Source organism: Heterodontus francisci, chromosome 11 (assembly GCF_036365525.1).
Source record: "Heterodontus francisci isolate sHetFra1 chromosome 11, sHetFra1.hap1, whole genome shotgun sequence".
NCBI lineage: Eukaryota > Metazoa > Chordata > Chondrichthyes > Heterodontiformes > Heterodontidae > Heterodontus > Heterodontus francisci.
The window spans coordinates 41174590-41195901 of NC_090381.1; the positions used below are offsets into that span (position 1 = coordinate 41174590).

At 40.0% G+C, this 21312-nt stretch overlaps 1 protein-coding gene across 3 annotated transcripts in view; it reads right to left on the bottom strand.

The window, feature by feature from the left end:
* Positions 1–12034: 12034 nt before the first annotated feature.
* The window catches only part of stag1a (STAG1 cohesin complex component a), a 246933-nt gene continuing 237655 nt past the window's right edge, over positions 12035–21312 (bottom strand). For all 3 annotated transcript variants that reach the window (XM_068042016.1, XM_068042017.1, XM_068042018.1), the window contains 7 exons: positions 21154–21282; positions 20435–20640; positions 18279–18453; positions 17930–18040; positions 16622–16742; positions 15355–15435; positions 12035–14221 (listed from right to left, as the gene is read on the bottom strand). In XM_068042016.1, coding sequence (XP_067898117.1) covers positions 14198–14221; positions 15355–15435; positions 16622–16742; positions 17930–18040; positions 18279–18453; positions 20435–20640; positions 21154–21282 — 847 coding nt within the window. In that variant the 3' untranslated portion in view covers positions 12035–14197. The remainder of the gene's footprint in view (positions 14222–15354; positions 15436–16621; positions 16743–17929; positions 18041–18278; positions 18454–20434; positions 20641–21153; positions 21283–21312) is intronic.

A 21312-nucleotide genomic window follows, 5' to 3' on the forward strand; every position in this document is an offset into this window, starting at 1 on the left:
ATCCCATTTTTAATATTGTAGCCTTCTGGAACGCCCTTTGCCTCAGCTTCAGTTAAAGCTGATTGTGCTACTTTATTTAACTCTGGATCGGCTTGATGAGCCTTGATCAGAGAAGACTTACTGAACATTTCCTTTGGATATCCAAATCCCCAAAGAAAGTTTCAGATATTCGGCTATCTATGGTGTCAATTTTCCTCCGACAATGGAACTTGTTCAGCCATTGCTTGCGTCACTACACACGAAGGAAAAATTCCTGTAACCTTTTCTTGCAACTGTTCTGTCTCTGACTTCACTTGGTCTTTCTGTGACTACTGGAGAAGCTACTACCTTCGCTCTGGCCAAATCATTTCCCAGGAGTAGGTCAACTCCGTCTACCGGCAAACTATGGACAACTTCTACAGTTACCGTTCCAGATATGAGGTCACACTCTAGGTACACCTGATACAATGGTACGGGTATATACTCACAGCCAATACCATTCATTAAAACCTTGGCATTCAGTGCGCTCTCTGATGGAAAAGTTATGCCTTTCCCCAGCGAGAGAGTTTGGGTGGTTCCTGTATCCCTAAATATAACTGTAGGTTTATCTGCCTCACTTGAGGGATAAGGAGTTACTTTTCCTCTTGACAAGAATTCCCTATAAATCTCAGGTATCTTATTCACATCCCCTGCACTCACAGCAGTTTTTGTACTTGGCCTTACAGCTGCAGTCAGAGCTACTGCCTGATCTGTCGTACTCTCTGTTAGGGCCCCTTTTTTTGCATTAGCTTTGTGTACCTAGTAGGTTCCATGGGTTTACCCCGCAACTTCCAGCATTCTGCACAAAGGTGTCCCACCTTGTGACAATGGTAACACTTAGGCTTGCAGACCTCACTTCCACCCTCAGCATCTTCCTTTCTGGCCTGAGGAGATGATCCTGGGGCATTCCCAGCTGTCCCTTCTTGTCTCCAGCTACTTGCCTTCCTTTCACCCACCCACCTTCTATCCTTCTCGGATTTGTAGGGGTGATGGACTAAAGGTTTGGGCTTGTATTCAAGTTCATAATCATCAGCGAATTCCACTGCCTGTCTGGCAGTTGAAATCTTCTGGTTCTCTACATGGGTTGTTACTAACCGGCCGGAGGGGCGGGAGAGATCTTTTAAATTCTTCCAGGAGAATTAATTCCCTAATGCCTCATTCGTGGCCTCTACCTTCAGTGCCCGTATCCAACGATCAAAATTAATTTGCTTTACTCTCGCAAATTCTATACAAGTCTGCCCAGACTGTCTCCGGAGGTTCCGAAATTTCTGCCTGTATGCTTCAAGAACTAGCTCATTAGCAGCCATAGCCTTTTTTGCCATCTCATAATCTGCAGGTGCCTCCTCAGAAAGCACGGTATAAACTTCATAAGCTCTGCCCATCATCCTGCTTTGCATAAGCAGTGTCCAGCTTTCCTTCGGTCACTTCATCTGTCTGGCTAACTTTTCAAAAGAAATGAAAAATGTCTCTATGCCCCTTTCCTCAAACTTCAGGAGGGCTTGTACAAATTTAAACAGCTCTCCATTGGGTTCTGGGCTGGAGTCAGATCTTTCCACACCAGAATTTTCCTTGAAGTCATAGCCATCCAGTTGTCTTAGTTCTAGCTTTTTAAATTTGAATTCCCTTCCTTTTGCCATCTCCTCTCTTTCAAGTTCAAGTTTCTTCATTGTCAATTCTCTTTCCTGTTTGAGCTCAAGTTTCTTCAGGTCTTTTTCCTTTTCAAGCTCAAGCTGCTTCATCTGTAACTGAATTTTAGCTAATTCAACTGAACTACCATCTGGTCCATCTTTTTCTTCTTCCAATTTCAAATGGTGTGCTAATGCGGTCTGCCTTCTTAGCCCCTGGTTTTAGCTCTAACACCAACAGTTCTGCCAAATATAGTCCAACCATGGTTAAGTTTCTCAAATCACTCAGGGATACATCCTCCTTCCCCAGCAAGTTCTTAGCAACTAACAAAGACATTCTGGTAGTGTAGACTTTACTCTATTGCACAAAAAAACTGTTTTATTTTTGTTTACTTTTCCTCTTTTCTTTTATTACCCCACTTACAATTGTACGTCGTCGGCATTGGGTTATCCCGCACAGAGCCCCCAATTATATATTACAACCGAGGCGGGAGGTGTGCACTGTCTTCTAGTTCCACTTCTCCACAGGTCACAAAATTTAAATGTTTACCCAGATAACGATGAGGTCAATCATATACTTTTTAACGCAGAATAAAATACTCCAACCAGGTTTCTTTAAGAAACAACAAAATTATCAGTTTATTATAAAACAAGATTTAACCAGTAATGAAGCAAAGCATTAACCCACAATTGAAATATGAAAGCTCCCTTTTTACCTTAGCTCCTCACACACACACACACACACATAGCAGTTAACCGAAAAATAGTGATTTTCTCTTTAGAACTCTGTTACAAAAAAAAAATACTTTGGCCAAATACTTGCTAATTCTCGAAAAAAAAGATATGGAAATATGTCAGATGTCCTTTCTTTTGTCTGGCGTCCAGGGATATGGTGACGGGTCATTGGGATCCTTTTTTAGAGCAATTCGCTCAGGCAGCGTCGAGGATTTATCTGGCTGGTTTTTCCAGCGTCTCAGCAGAAATGTGGCAACAGGGGTTTCAAGCAGGCCTTTCAGGAGGAATGCAGCATCAATTTCTCTATTTCTTACAATCACTTTTAAGAGCTTCTCAAAGAGATGGAAAAACTGGCAGGCTTTTTAAGAGCTGGAAAAGGAATTAGTCCTTGGCAGGTTGATTTTTGAACTTTTCAAAACACTGTCCATACCCCAACTGCCTGTCCAAAGCAAAATCTGCAAACATCTTTCCCAGGTCAATAAATCCCTGCTGGGTACTTATCTGAAGACAGGTGACTTCCAGTAAAGCTTGTTTACAAACCAAGTCCAAATGACCTTCTGATGACCTCTTTAAAAAAAAATGTCCAGCATTTATAAAATGTTCACAATTTAAATATAAGTCCTCAAAAAAAAATCTTAAAAATATAGACGCATCATCATAGCAGGTTGTAAAATACTTTGGGACATCCAAATTTAACAAAGAGTGCTATGGGTACAGTGGCATAGTAGTTATGTTATTGGACTATGTTACGACCAGGTGAGCAATGTGTCTGGGGATCTTTGGCTGTCTTTACCTGGTCTTATTGTAACAGGGTTTAATTTTAAACACATTGTGTTTTGAGCTCCCCTTTTTGTGACTCCGCATTCACAGTTTCCAATTATAAGGCAAAGAACTGAGAACACATAGGCTTTCTTTGGGTTAAAGCAGAAAGAAGAAATTTATTAAAACCTTAAACTCAAACTTTAATATGGTGCATGCCTACAGATATACATCGCACTCATGCTAGCATGCACACGCGATATAAACATGCAAAATAGGGACAGAAAAGAGAAGAAAAGATAAGTAGAAATTTGAGGCAATATTTTGTTACTGTTTCTCAAGCTCACTGTAGTCCATGATTGAAGTTATACTCTTGCGTTTTGTTGGGGCCCAGTAGTCTTCTTAAAACTTTGTTCACGTGGCAAACCTTTTTCTCTGAGTTTCACGTGTCTTCAATGGTTTCAATTCCGTGAGAAGAGATGAAGGCAGGCAGACAGACAGGCAAGCAGGCAGGAGAGAGATGTTCTTGCTTCAGTTTCAACAGCACACAGCGTTCTGCCTCAAATCCCTGTGTCTGAAGTACAAATTTTTAAAAACTCCCAAGTTTCCCAGCAGGCTAGTCATATGACTAGCTCCTTATGTGGAACAGTCTCTTCAAAAATCCTTTGTGGGAAGTGCAAATTCTCTGCACCAGCCATAGTCATGTGACTAAAACTGGTCTGACCACTTCTGTGTATTTATTGGGAAGCAACTGCTTGGGCCCCCATTGTTTTAACATTGTCTGGTATTATGCAAATGTCCTTCCACTCAGGGCTTGCGACTTTAAGTTTCTGTTCATGTGGCGAAATAATGTGTGCCTCAGTCTTGGCAGGTGGGGGTTTGCCTGACAACTAGTAATCCAGAGGCCTAGACTAAATATCCAGAGACATGAGTTCAAATCCCAGCATAGCAGCTGAGGCACTTAAATTAATTAAATAATTAATTGGGCGGCGCAGTGGTTAGCACCGCAGCCTCACAGCTCCAGGGACCCGGGTTCAATTCTGGGTACTGCCTGTGTGGAGTTTGCAAGTTCTCCGTGACCACGTGGGTTTTCGCCGGGTGCTCCAGTTTCCTCCCACTGCCAAAGACTTGCAGGTTGATAGGTAAATTGGCCATTATAAATTGCCCCTAGTATAGGTAGGTGGTAGGGGAATATAGGGACAGGTGGGGACGTAGTAAGAATATGGGATTAGTGTAGGATTAGCATAAATGGGTGGTTGATGGTCGGCACAGACTCGGTGGGCCGAAGGGCCTGTTTCAGTGCTGTATCTCTAAATAAAAATAAAATAAATAAAAATAAAATAAAAATCATTAATGGTCATCATGAACTTACTAGATTGTCACCAAAAACCCATCTGGTTCACTAATATCCTTGAAAGAAATACACTGTCCTTACCCAATCTGGCCTATATGTTATTCAACCAAATTGCTGCGAGTCTGAACTCTTAACTTCCCTCCAAAATGACCTAGCAAGCCACTCAGTTGCAGCAAAATCGCTATGAAAACAAATAAAACTGGATGGACCACATGGCATCAACCTAGGTACCAAACATGACAAAAGGACATCCAGATCTTACAAAGGCCTCACTAATATCTGGAAACCTGTGCCAAAATTTGGACAGCCATCCCACAGACTCTGTCAGGCTGTTGCTTGACTCGTCATGTTACAGAATTGTACCAGACTCATCTCCATCACCACCCCTGGGTGTGTCCTGTCCTGTCAGCAGGGCAGATGCAGAAGAGGAGATGGCAGCACCGTGGTATACAGGCAGGAAGGAGTGGCCCTAGGAGTCCTCAACATTAACTGCAGACCCCAAGAAGTCTCATGTGATCAGGTTGAACATGGAAACCTACTGATTCATCAGCTGAGGGAGGGCAGTAGGTGGTAATCAGTACTCCTTCATGTTGAACACCACTTAAAGTCGCACTGAGGGTCACAGGATCACCAGAAGTGGCTCAGTAGCACCACTACAGACTGAGCTGGTCAAGTCCTGAACGATATAGCTGCCAGTCTGGGCCCACGGCAGGTGGCGAGAGTACCAACACGAGTGAAAATCCTGCTTGACCTCATCCCCACCAATCTACCTGTTACAGATGCATCTATCCATGCTATTATTGTTAGGAGGGATCACTGCACATTGCTTGTGCAGGCTGTTACGACCTCAGTGAAACCAGTAACATTAAAATATGAGATATGAACTCCAGACTAATTTAAAGAATTATACGAGAATTGGTTAACAGACAGAAAGCAGAGAGTAGGAATAAACAGGTCATTCTCAGGATGACAGGCTGTTACTGGTGGGGTACCGCAAGCATCAGTGCTTGGGCCACAGCTGTTCACAATCTATATAAATGATTTGGGTGTGGGGACCAAATGTATTATTTCCAAATTTGCTGATAACACAAAACTAGGTGGGAATGTAAGTTGTGAGGAGGGTGCAAGGAGGCTTCATGGGGACTTGAACAGAGTAAGTGAATGGGCAAGAACTTGGCAGATTGAATATAATGTGAATAAGTGTGAGGTGATCAACTTTGGTAGATAGAACAGAGTTTTTCTGAAATGGTGAGAGGTTGAGAAGTGTTGATGTCCAAAGGAACCTGGGTGCCCTTTTTCATGAGTCACTAAAAGCTGGAATGCAGGTTCAGCAAGCAATTAGGAAGGCAAATGATATAAAAGCAAAATACTGCGGATGCTGGAAATCTGAAACAAAAACAAGAAATGCTGGATTCACTCAGCAGGTCTGGCAGCATCTGTGGAAAGAGAAGCAGAGTTAACGTTTAACAACAAATGATATGTTGCCCTTCATTGCGAGAGGATTTGACTACAGCAGTAAAGATGCCTTGCTGCAATTGTATACAGCCTTGTTGAGACCGCACCTGGAATATTGTGTAGTTTTATTTATTTAGAGATACAGCACTGAAACAGGCCCTTCGGCCCACCGAGTCTGTGCCGACCATCAACCACCCATTTATACTAATCCTACACTAATTCCATATTCCTACCACATCCCCACCTGTCCCTATATTTCCCTACCACCTACCTATACTGGGGCCAATTTACCTATCAACCTGCAAGTCTTTGGCATGTGGGAGGAAACCGGAACACCCGGAGGAAACCCACGCAGGCACAGGGAGAACTTGCAAACTCCACACAGGCAGTACCCAGAATTGAACTCGGGTTGCTGGAGCTGTGAAGCTGCGGTGCTAACCACTGCGCCACTGTGCCTTATCTAAGGAAGGATATACTTGCCATAGAGGGAGCGCAGCAGAGGTTCACCAGACTAATCCCTGGGATGGCATGATTGTCTTATGAGGAGAGATTGCAGAAACTGGGCCTGTATTCTCTAGAGTTTCGAAGAATAAGAGGTGATCTCATTGAAACTTACAAAATTCTTACAAGGCTTAACAGGGTAGATGCGGATAGGATGTTTCCTCTGGCTGGTGAGTCCAGAACCAGGGGACACAGTCTCAGAATAAGGGGCAGGCCATTTAAGACTGAGATGAGGAAGAATTTCTTCACTCAGAGGGTGGTGAATCTTTGAAATTCTCTACCCCAGAAGGCTGTGGAAGGTCAATCGTTGAGCATGTTTAAGACAGAAATCGACAGGTTTCTGGATACTAATAACATCAAGGGATGTGGGGATATTGGGGGAAAATGGCAGAGGTAGATGATCAGCCATATTCTGTTTAAATGGTGGAGCAGGCTCGAATGGGCTGAATGGCCTATTCCTGCTCCTATTTCCTATGTTCCGAACTGATGGTATAAGCACTAGGGGACACAGATTGAAGGTTGGGGCTAGAGATGCAGGGGCAATGTGAGGAAGAACCTTTTTTTACACAGCGAGTCGTAATGACTCGCTGCCCATGATGGTGTTGGAAGCGGAGACAAACAATGATTTCAAAAGGAAATTGAATGGGCACTTGAAGGAAATAAGTCGCAGTGCTATGGGGATCGAGTGGGGGAGTGGGACTGACTGGATTGCCCCGTGGAGAGCCGGCATGGACTTGATGGGCTAAATGGCGGCCTCCTATACAGTAAATAAATGACTAATATTATTCTAGGTAAACACGAGGAGACTCCCTCAAAGTGGGATTTGAGTTTATTAGAGTTGATCTGAAGTTGAATGTCAGCACCAACATTCCTTTCAAACTATGGTCAGAGGGTTTACTGAGGCAGTGTTGAGAGGAACTGGAACATACAATGCAATTAACACAGTTGGGCATAGTACCTGTGAAACCACATCTCGGCAAGAATCTTCATCGTCTTCTATGTAGGATGTATCCTTAAGACCTGCAGCTTCACTGCCTGACTGTTGTCATATTATTGAGCAACTCAATTTATTTTCACTTGTGGCATTTATTCACTTGTTTTCCTTGGTGAGAAATACAAAGCTGTGGAGGATAGGGAGGAATTGTGAAAATGTTATTAAATAATACATTAACATTGATTAGTGTTTTAAGAACAGTCTTACCATGCTGCAATATTTCTGCATGCCAACAGGTAACAGATAATGGATAGACTGCACCTCACTACAGAAGAGGTATTATTCATGGAAAGGGTACAGTGAAGAATCAATGGATTAGATCAAAGCTCTGCAGCCCTGTCAAATCTAGTCATGAATGGGGGTGGACAATTAAACTAACCGGAGGAGGCGGCTCCAAAAACACCCCCATTAAGTGCCAACTGGATGATTTATCTAGGCTTTCTCCTGCAGTCCCCACCATCATAGATGCCAGTCTTCAGCCAATTTGATTCATTCCATGTATTATTAAGAAACAGCTGAAGGCATGGGATACAGCAAAGGCTATGGGCCCTGACAACATCCTGGCTGTAGTACCGAAGACCTGTGCTCCAGACTAGCTGCGCCCTTAGCCAAGCTGTTCCAGTACATGTACAACACTGGCATCTACCCAACAATGTGGAAAATTGCTCAGGTATGTCCTGTTCACAAACACGAAGTGACAGAAGGTGTTGTCGACGGTGCTATCAAGTGGCGTTTACTCAGCAACAACCTGCTCACTGATGCACAGTTTGGGTTCTGCCAGGGACACTCAGCTCCAGACCTCATTACAGCTTTGGTCCAAACATGGACAAAAGAGCTGAATTCCAGAGGCGAGAGTAACTGCCCTTGACATCAAGGCAGCATTTGACTAACTGTGGCATCAAAGAACCCGAGCAAAATTGAAGTCAATGGGAATCGGGGAAACTCTCCATTGTTTGGAGTCACACTGAGCACAAAACAAGATGGCTGTAGTTCTTGGAAGCCAATCATCTCAGACCCAGGACATCGCTGCAGAAGCTATTCAGGGTAGTGTCCTAAGCCCAACTATCTTCAACTGCTTCAATGAGCTTCACTCCATCATAAGGTCAGAAGTGGGGATGTTCACTGATGATTGTAGTGCTCAGTACCATTTGCAACTCCTCAGATACTGAAGCAGTCCATGCCCACATACAGAAAGACCTGGACAATATTTAGGTTTGGGCTGATTAAGAGGCAAGAAACATTCATGCACACAAGTGCCAGGTAATGACCATCTCCAATAAGAGAGAATCTAGCCATCTCCCCTTGATGTTCAATGGCATTACCATTGCTGAATCCCCCACTATCAACATCCTGGTGGCCACCATTGATCAGAAACTTAACTGGACCAGTCTTATACTGTGGCAACAAGAGCAGATCAGAAGCTGGGAATTCTGCAGCAGGTAACTCACCTCCTAACTGCCCACAGCATGTTCACCATGTACAAGGCACAAGAGTGTGATGGAATACTCTCCATTTGCTTGGATGAGTGTAGCTCCAACAACACTCATGCTTGACACCATCCAAAACAAAGCAGCCCACTTGACTGGCACCCATTCCACAACGTTAAACATTCACTCCCTTGGCAACTGGCACACAAAGTGCACACTGCTGCCAATCTACAAGACGCACTGCAGCAACTCGCCAAAGCTCCTCCGAAAGCACCTTCCAAACTGGTGACCTTTACCACCTAGAAGAGCAGCAGATGCAGGGGAACACCACCACAAGCAACTTCCCTCCGAGTCACACAACGTCCTGACTTGGAACTATATTGCCATTCCTTCATTGTCACTGGGTCAAAATCCTAGAACTCCCTCCCTAACAGCATTGTGGGTGTATCTACACCACATGAACTCCAGCGGTTTAAACAGGCGGCCCATCACTACCTTTTCCAGGACAATTAGGGATGGGAAATAAATGCTGGCCTTGCCAGCGACGCTCACATCCCACAAATGATTTTTTTTTAAACAAATCACTAAACTGATGGGAATTTTTTTTAAACACTTGAGGGTTTATGGACCATAAAATGCCTCACACAAGTAGCTACTGGGGAAGAAACAATAACATAATTTAAATGCGAAATGAATAAATATTTGAGAAGGAAGAACATAAAAGAACACAGGGAAATAAAATTTCAGTAGGCAGCTGCATTTGAGAGCTAGTACCAGCACAGGCACAATGGGCCAAATGGCTTCCCTCAGTGCTGTAATTTCTACAATTCTATTCCACTTATCTTCTTGATAGGAAGGCTGGGAAGGGGATACAATAAATTCACTCATTTCTTTTTAATACATTTCTGTGATATTATTAAGTGAAATTCATCCACACTAACAAGTAACATGAAAAACAACTTGCGTGACATAATAGGAATGCTGCCATTTCTCTTTCATAGCTTCTGTACTGTTTCTTCTGAATACTCATTCGAAGTTTTGCTTGTTTGTGGCTGTTACAAAGTCACTTTTTTTTTTTAAAAGTCATTACGATTCCTTTTGTATTTTCCAACTCTATCCTGACTGCTTTCCCATTCTTTCCTCCACACAGTAAGGATTTACAAATGTGTAATACACACCTTAAAACATCAGTCACTGGCTCCCAGGAGATATAAAGCACATCCAACAAGTGAGTCAACTGCTGTGCCTTGCTGTTTTCCCTAAATAACTTGATATGTAAAGGATGTCATAGTTCATTAATAACATAATAGCGTTATTTTCAGGTAAATCGAGACTTGTCACTTACCTGCCATGCGAGAGTTGTATCCAACTGATAGGATGTGTAATTCTGCAATTAAAAAAACTGCTTGTTGAAATTCTACTTATTCTGGCAATATTTTACTGGAAACATGAGTAATAAAAGTATAAATGAAGTCAGATGCTAATTGCCAGAATATAAATTTCATTCCAATGGTTACTAGTGATATCAGTCACGTCATTAGACAAATTTGACACTGAACTACAAAAGGAGATATTAGCACAGATGGCCAAAAGTTTGGTCAAACAGATAGGTTTTAAGAAGCATCTGAAAGGATAGAGAGGTAGAGAGAGTTTAGGGAGGGATTTCTGGAGTTTAGGGCCTAGGTAGCACAAGTGGTGCTGCGACTAAAATTGTGGATGCACAAGAGACCAGAAGTGGAAGAGTGCAGAAGTCTCGAAGGCTAGTAGGGTTGGAGGATGTTCCAAAGATTTGGGGTGGGTGGCATTCGAAAATGAGAATTTTCAAATTGAGGCATTGCTGGACCAGAAGCCAACAAAGGCAGTGAGTAAATGGATATGGGTGAGCAGGACTTGGTGATTTCGGACCAGGGAAGCAGTTTTGGATGAGCTTGTTTATGTAGAGTGGAAGATGGGAGGCCAGCCAGGGGAGCATTGGAATTGGTGAGTCTAGAGGTAACAAAGGCATGGATTGGGGTTTCAGCAGTAGCAGAGCTGAGGCAGGGGCTGAGTCGAGTGATGTTGGAAAGGTGGAAGTAGGGCTTCTTGGTGACAGAACGAATATGTGGTCAGAAGCTCATCTCGGTGTCAAATAAGACAGGGCGGCACAGTGGCTAGCACCGCAGCCTCACAGCTCCAGCAACCCTGGTTCGGCTCAGGGTACTGCCTGTGCAAAGTTTGCAAGTTCCCCCTGTGACCGTGTGGGTTTCCTCCGGGTGCTCAGGTTTCCTCCCACATGCCAAAGACTTGCGGGTTGATAGGTAAATTGGCCATTGTAAAAAAAATTGCCCCTAGTGTAGATAGGTGGTAGGAGAATTGAGGGAAGGTGAGGATGTGAGAGGGAAAAAATGGGATTAATGTAGGATAAGTATAAATGGGTGGTTGATGGTCGGTGCGGACTCATTGAGCCGAAGGGCCTGTTTCGGTGCTGTTACTCTCTATGAATCTAAGACACCAAGGTTGTGAATGGTTTGTTCAGCCTCAGACAGTTGCCAAGGTGAGGATGGAGCTGATGGATAGGAAACAAAATTTGTGTCAATGAGACAATGGCTTTGATCTTCCGATTATTTAGATGGAGTAAATTTCTGGATGTCAAGACAGGTGTGAGAATTAAAGACAGTGGAGGGGTCGATAGAAGTGGTGGTGAGGTAGAGTGGAGGGTCATCAGGGTACATGTGGAACTGAACATTGTGATTATGGATGAAGTTGCCGAGGGGCAGCACATGGTTGAGAAACAGGAGGGGGCCAAGGATAGATCCTTGTGGGACTCCAGATGCAATAGTGCAGGAGTGGAAACAGAAGTCATTCATAAAAATAGATTCAGTCGTCCTCCTTATGTCTTATGTAATGAAAATTACTTTAAAAGCAGAAGCTTCCTTGTTATTGTTCACTCACCCATAATAACAGTCGTGCTAAGACTCAGATAATGTTTTGTTTAAAAGGTGGATATTCTTTTCTAATACTCTTCTATCCAGCATTATCAAAAATGCGTGATCAATTTATATGGTCCTCAAAAAGCTAGGGCTTTCATTAACTCTGAGGTTCAAAACGGAAAATCAAATAATCAGTTTAAAGCTAGGAATCAATCTATATAAATTGCAGTTTTAAAGAACACAATATCTGCAATCAATTATTTTCAAACAGTTTATTAAAGGAAAGGTGAAGCATCAGCTTTAAAATGTACAAAAAGAAATTTTATACTGAAAATGTACAATTTACAGTATTACTAGTAAAACCAATCAAGGTAACACTCAAAATATAAAACTTATTAACTTCAAACTCAATTTCAAGCCCAGCGTGGAGGTATCCAGACATGAAACCATCGTTTCACATTCTGCTACAATACTGCCGAAGAATTCAGATTTAAACAGTTGACTGCACAGCGTAATTTGATGCAGAGATGATTCTAACCATGCAGTACCTATCATCGCGCCACTCAGTCCACAGAACTATTTTCAGATCATTGACAATTTAGCCTGAAAACTGTACAAAACTAACCAATATCGCATATTTTCACAACTGCTTACTAGCAATACCAAAAAGTCAAGACCTTTAAAATCAGATTTTCTGTTCATCTAAATTAGTTATTGGTAGGTTAGTAAATGAGTTGTATGACCTTAGAATTTAAAATCTAAAGTTATAACTACTTTCAAAATGTGAGCAAAAGTTAAAATTTATAATGCAATATTCTTTCCATTTACTACAGTAGTTTTCAAATATTTTCTGCGAACAATTTCACACAACATTTTTTGATTAGCTTTTGTTTTGTGAAATTTCAGGTGTCAAATTGTCAACTTCTACATTGGAAACTGTCCATTAACAGCTAAATGATGATGGCTAAAATGTTAAAATCGTAGTTTACAAAATTAATTTGTTTTTGACAATACGTTAAATATACGATTAGATGGAAAAAAATGGCATTAAAAAGAACCTTTCAATTCTGCAGATAACTAATCAGAAGCAAGACAGATGGAACACACTTTCTAGCACATTGGGCTAATCCTCCATTTAGTCAATTACTGAATTCTGTTTGGTAAAAAATTAACATTATCTGTAAAATTACATTTAGACAATTGTGAAAGTCAAAAAGTGGGCATTCCTTACTACTGTAGACAGTAAATCTGGAATCAAGGGTAACTGCGCACCAAAATTTAACCATGAAATGTGCTCTCGACCTAATTTTTACACTTTTGGGAGTGTACAGCATTGATTTATACAACCTGGTATTAATAAAAATGTACTGTATTGTGAAGTGTCATATAATAATACACCTCTGAACAGCTGAATTTTAGGAAGCTATCCCAAGCTTCTAAATTTCACCTGTTGGGTTCTGAGCATTAAAACTAAAAGCAAAATGGACAGGACTAATGATAAAAGTGTACATCTCAACTCTGCTGAAGTCAAACTTAAAGCAGCTAATGGGTAGTCTTCACAGTAAATAAGGCAGCTTTTATTATGAAAGGAAGTAGCTTGCTGTAGACTTATGTATAAGACCTTAGTAATAAAAAGAAAAGAAATCTCTGGATTACTTTGTTACCTGTGATTTACGGCAGCAATATTTCACATTTCTAAAAAGCCCCCGCAGAACCTACTAACCATTTATACATGTACTGTATATAAGTTTTTGCAATTGATTTCCAGTTACCCACCCCACCCCCACAATAAAATAAATGCGTACCACAAAGAAACCAAACTCCAGTGTGAGAAAATTGCTTTGCTCCTAACCTAGTTTTTCAGCATTGCTGCCTTCTGAAAAATTTATAAGCTTGAATTAAAAAACATAACATAAACTGCTGATCTCAAAAGTTCTTCTTTATATTAAACTGTACAGCAGAAAAAAATTACAAAAACTCAGAGGGAACTCATCTGTACTTTTGGTGTCATCTGCTGTATGTGCCACCCTATCTTTTTAAATATGCCTTCATGATTTTAATACAATTTACTCTAGGTTGATATATATATTTTTTAAAAATCCTACTGTAGCACTCCTTGGCAGTGCTACAGTCTGTGTGTCAGATCAATTTTGGGGGGAGGGGGTAATTCTTCCCAAGAAGATGCCACACTTTTCAGTCCATAATAATCATCTGTATCAATAACAGACCATTATAGTGCTTCCTCCTTCAGGCTTCCCCATTTATCATAATCAAATCTTCATCAAGTTTATCCTTTGATAAAAAATAAATCAGATCTTGAGTATGTAAAATTTAGTTTAAAAGTTGCTGTCACAGTATTTAGATCTTGGATTCTCTTTAGATGATGGAGTTCTTAAAAATATAAAACTTCCAGCAGTCTCTCAGAACATAGGCATTCCAAAGCCCTAAAAGGGAAAAAATCAAAAAAATCCATCTTCAGACTTGTGGGAGGAAATAACTCTAAGCAGTACAGAACATTTCTCAAATATATCAATGCAAAACATTTTATGTAATAATCCATGTACAAGTATGCGGTAGTACAAAGATTAAATTTACAAGTGAATTGGTATAAATTTACAACATTTAATACATAAAGGATGATAAACCTTCAAAGCAGGATAACTAACTGTACCCTCAATGCTGGTGAATTAGTGTTACTCTTTCTTCAGCACATTAAACAGGTTAGCATTTCAAATGTGATCCACTATAATAGCTGCACATTTAGAAATCTTCACAATGCACAACAGAACAGTACATAAAGATGTTTAAAGTCTATATATAAAGAAAGAAGCTCCACAGTTGAAAAAGTACATTTAAGAGTGCACAAAGATTTTTTTTTTACAGATTAGACTGCCAGAGGAATAGAGATGGTAAAATTTAAGGTTTCTACTTTTAAAAAAGTACACAGAGAACACAAAAATAATTGTGTCAATGATTTACCTAACTGGTATCAAAACCAACTTTTAATACACAGTTAGGAGGGAAGAATTCTGACTTATATTTAAATAGAATATACAAAACATGATTCCAAGACACTTGGCTCTGGGAAGATGTAGTTGTGGCACTTCCCATTCCAGGGAAGGAGGAGGAAGAGCTACAAAGTCCAGATTCCCATAGCCCTGTTCCCCAGGATTATTACAATATACACTTAAATGGTGTATAGTATTAGTCAAGAAAACAGTTCATCATTCACTTTAATATATTAACATTACAACAGGAAATGTTAAAGGAAAATATTACAAAAAGGCCTTTCTGATACACTGTTAGATAACAGCAGCTGTAAATATTTAATCCTTTGAGGATAGCAATTGCATTGCACCACCAAATTAGAAAAAAAAACTTTTTGGTTTAATTGAGTAATAGAGTGATTTAAAAAAATCCTGAGATCTTTAATCTTTTCCAATTATATTAATGATTCAAGTTGTTGTGTAGCTGTTATAAATATTTTGGCAGCTACAAGGGCATGAGTACTCAAAAGCTTAATTCATCACTGTTATTAGAGGATGTATCATAGACTGAAGTATTCCTTGATACACACCGAATCATCTTCCATTATGGCAGTGGAGTCGAAGAAATCTGGTCTGAGTTCAGCTCGTTCACGTCTGTTTCGTGATGGAGGCTGTAAAAACAGTTCACTTAGTTATCCTAATCACTGTTCAAACACGTCTACCCTCAAAATCTATGAGGACAGACACGAAGCCGCTTTCAGATCAAGAAGGTAAACACAAGTAGAGACAAATCACTTCAGTTGTAACAAGAGAACATAAATATTCAGCAGATTTGAGAAGTGTAATAGGTGTAATAGTAAACTACGGATCTGAGGTTTACAGGCACTTCTTGAACACTGGCAGGGGACAATTAACTAATGACGGTCTGATTTTCATCAAACTTTTATTTATTATATCTTGCAAATCAAATTAAATTAGAATATGAAATAGATGCTCAATTCTACTGAGAGCAGGTGCAGGATCCACTGTTAGATTTTGTCACCTTCACAAGCAACAAACTTATATGTTCTGATTAGCAGAAAGCAACTTTTTTTTCTGGCAAGTCAGCTATTCAGCGGATTCCATTTAGCTATTTAGTCAAAAAATACTAATCATGTCTTGATTCATTAAAATGGAGTAAAAATTTGGGCAATTCCAAAGCTTCAGAGCCATGATTAGTTATGAAACTCAAAGCATAGTTCCATCATCAAGTATGTCTTTTGGATAACTAAAGCTTATTTTCATCTCCAAGAATGATGAGCATATTAAGGCAACATTCCCACCATCTACATGAAATCAATCTCTCCACCCCAGTGAATTTCCAGTTCTATTTCCCTGGTTTCCAATATATTCCAGTGAACTCAATGTGATAGTGCACCACTGCCAACATTAATTAAATAAAAATCTCTCAAAGTATGTAATTCTAATGAATCTTCAAGTTGAGCTTCATAGTGGTGCAAACTGAAATTCCTATTTAGCTGATCATAAAAATTAAGACATGCAATCACTATTAGATAATAAGTCAATTAGTACAATTTGGCAAAAGGATGTGCACAACTTATATATGGCTGTTTATTTATAAGCAGTCAATTAAGATGCAGTGTAAATGAAAATCTCAGTAACAAACAAATCAAAACAGTGATCCTGTGTTATGATGGTTCTTTCACTTATGGCAAAAGCAAACTATCAGACACTCCTCATGTGTTGACTTATGGGTTGCTTACATTCCTCAATGAAATCATCAAATAGACTATTCCCAATGGGATACTGCCTGATATTAGATGCATGTCAATTTTTAATATATAAATGACCACTGACCAGATCAATAACCATAGTGTCTTCAAATTCTTCATTCATATCCTCCAACTGACCCCTCGATGACATCATCACATCTTCAAAAATTGGTTCAGCATCATCCTCCATTAAACTGTGGCTGCGACTATAGAGGCAGGCGAAGATTAAATACTGAATTAAGATTCTAGAATGGCAGGCGACATCCAATCATTCCCTTTTCGGTTCAATAGGAGTAGCACTTTTTTTTTAAAAAGGATTATTTTCAGCAAACTCCAAAGCTTGGTGTCATCCTCATGCCCCTAATCTATAAAAGGACCGGAACACACACATAACTCTATGACCCTTGTAACTGATTTTAAATAAATCAGTTAAGGATTGCTGTGGGAGTAAAGAATCATTCCTTGCACTTAGCCCAAAAACTCCTCTTTTAAAGTAACAGGTAGCCTCACGTCCTGAACCCTTGAGACTTCTGGTATTGCACTCCTTATCTCAATATTTGCTTTCTTTGTGAGTGGAATTCCAATAATAGTGGCAAATGTAAAATGTGAGGGAAAACAAACTTGGCTCGTGAATTAAAGTATCAGGTGCCTCAACAAAAAAAAAAATCATCTTCACAGGAACACAAAGAAAATTACACCACTCCAATTTTTTGACACATCTCTCTCTAATGGTGGTGTCCCATGTGAACCTCTGCAAAAAGAAAGGAGATACATTGTGCATTTCTCAAAGGTTACCAGTAATGTTCCACTGGATGGTAGGTTCAGTAATTCTCAAAGGGCGAGTTCAGTGATATGATTTTCCCACTGCATTATTCCTCACCCTTGGTTGAAATGGCCAGTATCACAAGGCCTTTTATCAAACTCAACTGAGCCAAGCATATTCAAGTGATAGACACTCAGGCATGTCATGCCTTTCTAGTCAGGAGTCAGTTTTGTAGCCACCTGTTCTGAAGAGCTGCCATACACTCATGTATTTCTTACCAAAATTCAAACATGTCAGCACTTTCCTACTCTTGATAAAAACAGGTTCAATCAGAGATTAATTCTATAGAATATTCTCTAGTTTAATTCATCCACTGTGGTCAATATAGTAACCATGTTAGAGACTTTGCGGGTGTAAAAGACCCCTGGCTGAGCCACAAGCTGAAACCTAAAGGGATTATTTGATTTTACTTCAAACCAGAATTTCATTAAAATTAATCTCAACAGTTCGACCGTAAGAAAAATACATCAATAGTTAGGCCAGATGTTACAATTCATCTGGCATTGTGGTATTACCTTTCACATCTAACTGCATACCTCAATAGGGCAACTAAACAATGTATTGACTTACACTGATTGCCGTACACCACCTCTCGCTTTCATGTAGTTCATGGCCACTCTGTCTTTTCGGTGGGCCTCCTCGAGCTTGTGTTGGCCCAACCAAGTCATTTGCATTTGAGAACTAAACAGAAAATAGCTTCACATTAAAAAATGAACGGACATTCAATCTCAAATCTGTAAGTTTCTAGAAAGATACAGAATCTCTCAAATCATTTACAGATGGATTGAAAAACAAGAATGCCAAGTTATATTCAAATTGTTGAAAGCACGAACAAGGCCCACTTAGTATTGTATTTTTCCCTTTAGTATTCTATGCTGCTAACGAACTACAGTGCTGGTCATAAGTAAAGTTCACTTACTTCTGCATGAAATCAGATTCAGAGCCCCGTTCAGATTCCTGATCTTCCATGTTGTGTTCTGCTGGTTGCCGAGGGTTTTCCCGCATGACGGTCGAAGTCAATTGTGGAGCATGCAGGACTCCTGGAGTCTGAACAGTGTCATTCCTGTTCAACCATGAACTGTCCACATTTTCTTCTATAAAACCAAGCAAACGAACATGTTTCCATGAAGAAATAATGTTACAGTTTCTGCCATATACTGTTCTTGAATGGTCCAATTCTGAATTAATGCTGTGGAGGCCAACTTGGAGTGGAAGTTTACCACATTGCCATGGGAACAAGATGTGCATGGAATGATTAAGAGAAGCTTTTACTGAAGTGGTATATTTCTAAAGAGATCTTTTTGAAGAAAAAGGTACTAGAGATGCTGTGTAAGTTTGCTTTGTTAATTTTCACCTCTCCTAAGGATGATGCAGGGTTCCACAGGTGCCCTCTAATACTTTGCCAGAGTGCCCATTCTTTATGTGAGCTAACAGTGAGGTATAGCAGGCTATCCAATCTTGGAGGTGGAATGGGGGAAAATGAGTGTTAAATTTGATTCTGTCCTTATTCAAAATCAACAAATGTGCACTTGTTCAACAGGGGCTTTTGGAAGCAATTAGGCGCAGAAGCGTTGTTTGTCTTTCGGCCCCTTCCCAGGCCAGGTGCACTGAGCACACACCATCTGTTGTTATGGTTGAAATCAGCTAAATACAGCAGAGACTGGGAATCAAACTGATGACATTCTGGCTTGCATGACTGTTACATGCTGCTTCTACCAACTGGCTGGTGGGGAAGCTGATATTGTACAGGTCATTTCAATGTTAAATATTCAGCTCAGTTGACAGCTGTCTGAAATTTCATACTCTAAACCAGTAAGTTTTGAAATGCAAGGCACATCACAATGTTATGTTTGAAGGGCAACAGATTTTCAATAGTATAAAATGTTGTACCTTTATTTATTTAGCGGGGCTAAAAATGTGCCTGCCATTCCTGTACACAATTATGTTTCCGAATCCAAACCAAGTCAACAGCTACTGGCAGAAGCAAAAGTCTGAAATACCTAAAGTGAGGTAAATAAAGCTCTACACAATATTCCAACAGCAACCTGATCAATGATTTCTGTAGGTTTAGCATTACCACTTTGTTTTTATACCTTTATTTAGAAAATCTAAGATCTCATGTTTTTCCCTACATGTTGACCAACCTTGCTTCCCATTTTTAATGACTCGTGTATCCAAAGTCTCTCTGTTCCTCTACTCCTATTAAAGTTTTACCATTTTGTTTATGATCTCCCCTACTCTACCTCCAAAAATGTATAACCTCACATTCGCCTGCATTAAATTTCTTGTTATTTTTGCACTCAATCTACTAACATATCCATGCTCTCTGAAGTCACATAGTCCTCTTTACAGTTAACCATGCTTTGCCGTTTTTGGATCATCTGCTAATTTTGATATTGTGCCTCCTCTACACAAGTCCAGATAATTTGTGTGTATATTGAGATGAATAATAGTTCCAGCACTGACCCCTGACAGGCAGCAGTTTACATCTCTCAAGTCTAAAAAAAAATCCTTTAACCACTACTCTTTCCTTTCAGCCAACTTTTTTATCCACTCTACCACATTCCCTTTAGCACTGTGCACCTTAAAAGAAGCTCCTATTTAATACCTTCCGAAAACCTATATTATGCAGCATCCATAGGTTTCTTATGTCAATGCACTGATAATCCCTGAAAGAAATACTACATTTGTCAGACATGACTCATTTCTGCAGTCTATATCAATTTACAAAAATACTGCTCTAAATAATTTTTAACAGATACGATTCAAACAAGTTCAGCGTAAGTCAAAATACAACTGAAAACACGTTTACAAAATATTCACAAATTGTCTTGTTTAGCATTTGTAAAATTTTTGCTCCTTGGATTCCCAATCGAAGTGTTGTGGCTGGGCCTGTCAACACTGCATTATATACACATACTACAAAAGCATTGCGACATAGACAAAAACAGCATTGTGAAGCTGCCTGCTCAGCTATACAAAGATTAGAATAAAGAAATACATTTAGAATACATGAAGTGAATTTCCTCAATAACTGGACTAAAGGTGCCAACGCTAAACAGTTTCATTACTTACCTTCTGTCCGCCTCTTGTTAAGTGGCGGACGCCCTTTCTTACTACGTATGGTGGAAGCTTTACTGCTGCTTCCTCCACTGATCACCGACATCCTATCGTCATCCCCACCAGTAAGCAACGAGTTGCGATAGGAGATCAGGGGCAGCCAGATATCCTCTCTTCGCTCCATCATCTGTTCAGACATGAATTTCTCCAGGTATGCATGACTAAAGAAAACACAATAATGTAACAACTGAGCACACAATTAAATAAGGATGGCATGTAAAATTCTATTTCTGACAATATTACACATACACACAGAGGCACACTGAAAATACATTTTCTTCTGGTTTTATTTTCATGCAAACCCTGGTCTACTCCACTAGACAGAGTCTTGACTCTATCTCCAGAGATTCTGGACTATTCACAAGCCTCCTGGTCAATCACTCCTCCCATCTAGTCAAGCCATTCCCTGCTCTAACCTTTGCACCTAAAATGTTAGTGCTGCTGTTCCATGTTTATGTTATATATGAATACTAAACAATATACTACGAATATACAATCCCCTGTATAATTGAGAGAAAAAGTAATGATAATACTTGAAATAATGCATTTGTGGTATCTCGGTTTCTGTAACATTTTTATTCTAAAAAAATAAAAACAAGACTACAGAAACAAGGACTAAATGCAAGGTATTTATGGCGCAAGTTTGGAAATGTATTTATCAATATTTTACTTACACAGTTTTTTTGTCCTGTCGCAGCAGTTTAGATGAGAATTCACCAAGAATCTCAAGGAAGGCAAGATTTGGTGGAGGGTACTCTGGTCCATTTGGGTTTGGATATTTAAAAGCAAATTCTATGCCATCCCTGTAATAATTGACAAATACTTGTTAGAGA